Source organism: Hylobates moloch, unplaced genomic scaffold, assembly GCF_009828535.3.
Source record: "Hylobates moloch isolate HMO894 unplaced genomic scaffold, HMol_V3 SCAFFOLD_16, whole genome shotgun sequence".
Classification (NCBI taxonomy): Eukaryota; Metazoa; Chordata; class Mammalia; order Primates; family Hylobatidae; genus Hylobates; species Hylobates moloch.
This window is the reverse complement of record NW_026652291.1, coordinates 31705749-31713143: the sequence shown is the minus strand read 5'-3', so window position 1 is coordinate 31713143 and position 7395 is coordinate 31705749. Positions and strand designations below refer to the sequence as shown.

General features: G+C 43.8%; 1 protein-coding gene across 2 annotated transcripts in view; it reads left to right on the top strand.

Annotated features, from left to right (window-relative positions):
• The first annotated feature begins 6203 nt into the window (after positions 1-6203).
• The window catches only part of DNAL1 (dynein axonemal light chain 1), a 54561-nt gene continuing 53369 nt past the window's right edge, over positions 6204-7395 (top strand). Inside the window, exon 1 of one of the 2 annotated variants that reach the window (XM_032135066.2) lies at positions 6204-6284. In XM_032135066.2, the coding sequence (XP_031990957.1) occupies positions 6282-6284 (3 nt within the window). In that variant the 5' untranslated portion in view covers positions 6204-6281. The remainder of the gene's footprint in view (positions 6285-7395) is intronic. The other variant, XR_009210333.1, reaches the window with a different exon arrangement.

The following is a 7395-nucleotide window of genomic DNA, read 5'->3' as shown; positions in this document are numbered from 1 at the left end:
TCCCCCTTATAGTCCTTTTTTCTCTGTAGCCCTGGATCCTGTATTGAGGGTGCCTATTTTGGGAGTGGAGGCAGCTCAAAGCTCATGCTATTGCTCAGATTGAGTCTTGGAAGATCTTGGAGTTTTTGCAGTTGCACTTAGGGTAAAGGCTAACTAGACAATTAAATTTATTATTCATTTATTTAAGAGGCGGGGGTCTTGCTCTGTTGCCCAGGCTTGTCTTGAACTCCTGGCCTCAAGCAGTCCTCCTGCCTCACCCTTCCAAAGTTCTAGGATTACAGGAATGTGCAGCCTCGCTGGGCTAGACACTTAAATTTAGTTATGCTTCAGAGCAAATCCAGAGACAGACTGAATATTTTTATCAAAAAATGACTGAGATCTGAACTTTACATGGTCATCTGCAAGCTTTTAAAAGAAATAAAAATGCTAAATTCAAGTTCATCACAGCCTGCAGCTTTGGAACTATCCATAGTTCTCCATGTTTGGTTTGTTTGAGCTTTAACTCAAGGTAATTGCTAACTGAAAGCCAGCTTTCAAGCTGCCACTTACCCACCTTTCTCACCTACTCTTCCTGCCACCTTCTGTACCTCCAAAGATCTAAAAAACTGGTGTATGACTATTTGTTTGCTATATCTGTCCCAGAAGTTTTAGATATGTGTTTCTTTCTTTCTTTCTTTTGAGATAGAGTCTTGCTCAGTTGCCCAGACTGGAGTGCAGTGGCTTGATCTTGGCTCACTGAAACCTCCACCTCCCGAGTTCAAGTGATTCTCCTGCCTCAGCCTCCCAAGTAGCTGCGATTACAGGTGCCTCCCACCACGCCCAGCTAATTTTTGTATTTTAGTAGAGATGGGGTTTCACCATGTTGGCCAGGCTGGTCTCAAACTCCTGACCTCAAATGATCCACCCACCTGAGCCTCCCAAATACTTAAAAACAAATGGCAACTGCGAATCCCTTGTTGGGATTACAGGCGTGAGCCATCGCGCCCAGCCGTTTTAGATATGTTTTGACTGGGGTGAATACATGCATATAGGCCCCTGGTTTTGTGATGAGGAACCATTGGGTTATGATAATTTTCTCATAATAGTCAGAGGCTAGAGTGAATTCTAATAGGATGACTCAGAGGCTAGTTGGTGGTGGACTGAAGTCACAGAATATTTTCTGCTGTTAATCAGATTTTGATATGTGTCTAGCTGCACCTTGTTCCAGGATCTTTAGAGAAAGTTGGGAACTCTAAGATATTTGTCTTTAGAATGGCAACTAATTACTGAGAAACACTTGCTTTGATTCTCGAAAGTTCCCTTATCTCGGTATAATTTTAAAAACTTTCCTTCACACTTTTGTTTAAAATTACATTTTAAAACAGGCAGGGTCTAGGTTCTAGTTGCAAATTGATAATTACACATGTAGACAATGTAATTATCTGAGAGAAAGACAGAGTTTATCCCTTCCACCTTCCACTTTCTCCACCAAAAACTTAATTACAGTTTGTGGGTGAGCTTTAACTTGTTAGAATAATCTTAGATGAAGTTATGAGTTTGTACTCTAAACACTTAAAAAGTATAGAATTGAAACATGTTAAAAGTTCTGGTCCTCATTATAATTTAGTTTTAGTTTTGCAGTTGCCATTTGTTTTTAAGTATTTGAAGGGAAAGGTAACGATATTAATTACTAGACTGATTTTGGTTGATCAGTAATCTTGTGCTTACGACTGGTTTGCAGCTGGGCATGGTGGCTCACGCCTGTAATCCCAGCACTTTGGGAGGCTGAGGTGGGCAGATCGCTTGAGCTCAGCAGTTCAAAACCAGCCTGGGGATCATGGCAAAACCTAGTCTCTACCAAAAATACAAAAAATTAGCCAGGCGTGGTGGCACACTTCTGTGGTTCCAGCTACCTGAGGGGCTGAGATGGGAGGATTGCTTGAACCTGGGAGGCCAACGTTGCAGTGAGCCGTGATTGGTCTACTGCATTCCAGCCTGGGTGATAGAGCGAGACTGTTATCTAAAAAAAAAAAGGTGGTTTGCGATTGGTCTTCTTGGCAGAGGTTGAAGAGTTGTTGCCCTAATTTATAGTATTATTAAATAGTTTCCCCCAAATTAACATTATTTTAAAAATTGAATACAAGTTTCAAATTATTAACATCAAGAAAAAATACAGGTTTTGGTGAGGTGGTTTAGGCCTGTAATCCTAGCACTTTGGGAGGCCACAGTGGGAGGATTGCTTGAGCTCAGGAGTTCAAGACCAGCCTGGAAAACATAGCAAGACCCCAGTCTCTACAAAAAAATTTAAAATTTAGCTGGGGGTGGTAACACATGCCTGTAGTCCTAGCTATTTGGGAGGCTGAGGCAGGAGGATTGTCTGAGCCCGTGGGGTTGAGGCTACAGTGAGCTGTGATCACACCACTACATGCCAGCCTATCTAGCCTGGGCAACCAAGTGAGACATTGTCTCCAAAAAATGAAAAAAAGGTGTGAGTGTGTGTGTGTGTGTGTATAAACTCACACACACCACTTCCTGATTTCAGGGGTTTTTGTGTAAGATTTTTTTGTGTGTGTGTCTGAGTCTCGCTTTTGTCACCCAGGGTGGAGTGCAGTGGCGCGATCTCGGCTCACTGCAACCTCCACCTCCCGGGTTCAAGCGATTATCTTCCCTCAGCCTCCTGAGTAGCTGGAACTACAGGCACGTACCACAATGCCCGGCTAATTTTTGTATTTTTAGTAGAGATGGGGTTTCACCACGTTGGCCGGGCTGGTCTCAAACTCCTGACCTCCGGTGATCCACTTCCCTTGGTCTCCCAAAGTGCTGGGATTACAGGCGCGAGCCACCATGCCCGGCCCTTGTGTAAAATTTTAAAAAGAGGTTTAATGTTGCCCAGGCTGCAATGCAGTGCATGAGCCATCATGCCTGGTCAAGGTTTATTTTATTTTTTATTTATTTATTTTTTTGAGACAGAGTCTCGCTCTGTTGCCCAGGCTGGAATGCAGTGGCATGATCATGGCTCACTGCAGCCTTGACCTCCTGGGCTCAAGTGATTCTTCCACTTCAGCCTCCTGAGTAGCTGGTACTACAGGCTCATGCCGCCATGCCCAGCTAATTTTTCTTTTCTTTTCTTTTTTGTTAAATATGGGGTCTTGCTATGTTACCCTGCCTGGTCTTGAACTCCCAGCCTCAAGCCATCCTCCTGTCTTGGCCTCCCAAAGTACTGGGATTACAGGTATGAGCCACTGCACCCAGTCAGCTAATTCTAATTTGAATTGATAAACTTCTCTATTATATAAACAACCTTAAGAATTAGTGCCTATCCTAGGGTTTACGTTCTTTTTTTAAAATTTTAAGGTATGTAACTTTTAACTATTTTGCTTAATCTCTAAATCATTTCTTAAATGTGACAATTTTTTCTTCTCTTTTGTTTGGTCCACATTTTTGTTTAAAAATTAAAGATTTCTTTGTTTTGAGACAGGTTCTCGTTCTGTCGCCCATGCTAGAGTACAGTGGCGCAATCTTGGCTCACTGCAACATCTGCCTCCTGGGTTCAGGCAATTCTCCTGCCTCAGCCATTTGAGTAGCTGGGAGTACAGGCATGAGCCACCATGCCCAGCTAATTTTTGTGTTTTTAGTGGAGACGGGGTTTTGCCACATTGGACAGGCTAGTCTCGAACTCCTGACCTCAAGTGATCTGCCTGCCTTGGCCTCCCAAAGTGCTGGGATTACAGGTGTGAGCCACTGTGCCCAGCCCTAAAAGTTAAAGATTTCTTAACATATTGTATTTGGTTCTGTTTTGTATCATTTAACACTATTTTACTTATACTTTTCAAAGGGTCTGCTAGATATTCTGAATTAGGGGACACTGTTTCAATACTGTTTGTTTATTTATTTATTTTTGAGACAGAGTTTCACTCTTGTTGCCCAGGCTGGAGTGCAATGGTGCGATCTTGGCTCACTGTAACCTCCACCTCCAGGGTTCAAGCGATTCTCCTGCCTCAGCCTCCAGAGTAACTGGGATTACAGGTATGCGCTACCACACCCAACTAATTTTGTATTTTTAGTAGAGACCGGCTTTCTCCATGTTGGTCAGGCTGGTCTGGAACTCCCGGCCTCAGGTGATCTGCCTGCCTCGGCTTCCCAAAGTGCTGGGATTACAGGCGTGAGCCACCGCGCCTGGCCTTCAATACTATTTTTAAACTTTCTTTCAACTTCTTTTATCCAGGCCTGAAATAAGAGCAAGCAGACCCACACATTCTCTGGTGAACAGGTTTTGGAATCTATTTTGTCATTTTGTAGGATATGAAAGAACAAAAGAAGGGTCCAAGTTATATAATTCTTTTATTTTCTGTGTGAATGTTTTTAACCTTTGACAATCTGGAACTCAAAATGTTCTTTATGTGAAGTGTACCAAGATTTTGAAACCTATCCAATAGTCCCATAGGCAGTTTTTTTTTTAAATAAACATAGAAATTGACTCTTCCAGTTTTAAAGCTTAAAATTTAGGTATCCCCCAGACCTCTCAGAAAGTATCAAAGAACTTAAACTCACCAGATCACTACATATGAATTTTGGTGTACCACCACTCAGTCCACAGCAAACATTAAACCCTCATAATATCCTTTTAGATATATGTTTATATACGTGTGTGTACTATGTATAACTTTTCCATTTTTTTGTTTTGTTTTTTGTTTTAGAGACAGGGTCTGGCTCTGTTGCCTAGGGTGGAGTGCAATGGCACAATTAGAGCTCACTTCAGCCTCAAACTCCTCAAATGATCCTCCTGCTTCAGCCTCCCCAGTAGCTGGGACTATGGGTGTGTACCACCACGCCTCGCTAATTTTTATTTTTTACAGAGCCAGGGTCTTGTTACGTTGCCCAGGCTGGTCTCGAACTCCTGGGTTCAAGGGATCCTCTTACTTTGGCCTCCCAAATTTCTGGGATTACAGGTATGAACAAACTGCACCAGGCCACTATGTATAATTTTAAAAGAAAATCCTACCAACTATTTTGTTTGGTAACTTCTATTTTTACTTAAAATATGACTGTCTTTGGATGTGAATAGATAGATGCCTTTCAGCAAGTCAATTGTACTTTTTTAATGGAAGTACATTATTGCATTGGATGTTCAATACTACTAACCAGTTTTCTCTCTCTTTTTTTTTTGTTTGTTTGTTTTGAGACGGAGTGTCACTCTTGTTGCCCAGACTGGAGTGCAATGGTGCGATCTCGGCTCACTGCAACCTCCGCCTCCCAGGTTCAAGCAATTCTCGTGCCTCAGGCTCCGGAATTGCTGGGACTACAGGCACGTGCCACCACGCCCGGCTAATTTTTGTATTTTTAGTAGAGACGGGGTTTCACCATGTTGGCCAGGCTGGTCTCAAATGGTCAAGTGGTCCGCCCGCCTCAGCATCCTAAAGTGCTGGGATTACAGGCGTGAGCCACCAGTCCCGGCCACCAATTCTCTTTTGTTGATAATTGAGTTGATTTTTTTTTTTTTTTTGCTATTAAAGCTTTGAACATACTTCTCTGTGCTCAGGATAATGTCCTGGAAGTGGAACTGCTGTATCACAAAGGGTGCAAAAGTTTTTGAACAGCCAACAGCCTTCCAGAAAGGCTGTATCAATTATAAACAGCAGCGTATTTGTGTGTCCCTACTTCTCCATACCCCTAGCAACTCTATGAATTATTATTATTGTTAATAATTTTTAGCTCATTTGGTAGGTGGGGAAAAAAAGACACTCTGGCGATTAAAACCAACAATTTGTGATATTTAAAATGTGGAACCGAGCTTTCAGCTGCCTCTGGCTCCCTGGAGGATCCGGGGTAAAGAAACATAAAATCGGTGGAGTTTGGCTCTGGTATTCTCAGTGGGATGGAGAGATAAATTACAGCAAGCCGCTTATTCTCCCCTCGTCCAGAAAAGGGTGGGAAAGGCCATCGGTAGGGCAAAGGAATTAAGAACATTATTTTATGAAAAGGGCAGTTGTTAGGGGGACGTTTTAAGGTTTTTAACTTTAGGCGGGCAAGTCACTACAGATCAGCTGAAATTGCTTTCGGTCCTGACCACTCCTGTGCGGGGTTAAGACCTAAGGAAGCAAAAGGGCAGCTAGCAACAGCAGGGCAGGAGGACCCCGGCGGCCGCCACGCAGTCCCACAATGCCCCGCTCGCACCACCCTGAGGGCGGAGAGAAAGGACCGCTGCCGGGGATGGGGCTTCCGCGGAGAGCGCCGAGAAGTGCGCACGCGCACTGACCCCGCGGGCCCTAGCAACCAGAGCAGTGACAGTAGCAACCGCCGGAATGGTGAGTACCTTTCGGGCCGCGTATCCAAAGCTGAGAGAAGATTGGGAGTGGAAAAGGGTGACTGTGGAGTGTTGAGGATCTGGGGGTCCTTGAACAGCGGAAGGGAGCCGGTTGCTGACGCTAGCTCTGTGGAGTCAGGGGCCCGAGGCGAAAGAGAAGCCCTGGCTGGGGGTGGTCTGTGGTGAGGGCGGCCTGGGGTGGATCGGAGGTTGGGTTAAGGTGGAGGGACTCAGGGGAAAAGGGAGGGCGAAGAGCAGGAAATTCTCTAAAAAGGGAGTATTGGAGTGGGAAGGGTGATGGAAAGGAGAGTATAGATAAAGATATCTCTTTACATAGAAGTAATCTTAGTGACCCCCCCGTCGAGATGCAGAGAGGGGCTGGTTACCACAAAATTCTATATAACACGGATTGCAGCAGTTTTCATAACCTGTGATGTATCCAGGTTGCCTTCTGAATGACTACGAGTGCAGTTATTAGGTGACACTGTAAAACACACTCTGATGGATATATTAGAGCAGTGATTCTCAAATTTCAGTATGCATAGATATGGGCTTGTTGGAATGCAGATGATGAATTTTTAATATGATTTGGGGTTTCAGGAATGTGCATTTCGACAACACACCTCAAGTGATTATAAAATTGGGGGGCATCCCACCACACTGAGAAATGCTGTTGCCTTAGTTTTGAAATCTACCAGCTGTCTATCCAATCAGAGCTCTTTATGAAGTAATGGTTTTACCTAGAGATGCTCCTCAACTCTTACTTGAAGTGTTCACACTCTTGCTTACATACTTGGTAGTTCTAACTAGCCGTTTGAAAAGGATTACAGACCCAGCCAGAGCTATTGAGCAAAGTATGTGATGTCCTACTGGATAGAGATGTTTATGAAGAAGAAGCATAATTACTTGTCTTCTTTTTGTGATTCCAGTGCTATATAAGTGGGCAGAAATTGAGCCCAGGAGATGGAAATGATGAGGAAGTCATGCCTGCCCTCAACAAGATGAAATATCACTCTTTAAAAAGTAGTTTCCCCCCTGCTTTCCTTACTTTGTTCCCCAAGCAGTTAGCTGAAAACCACTGCCAAGGAAAGTTAAAAGTTCTGGAACCGGTC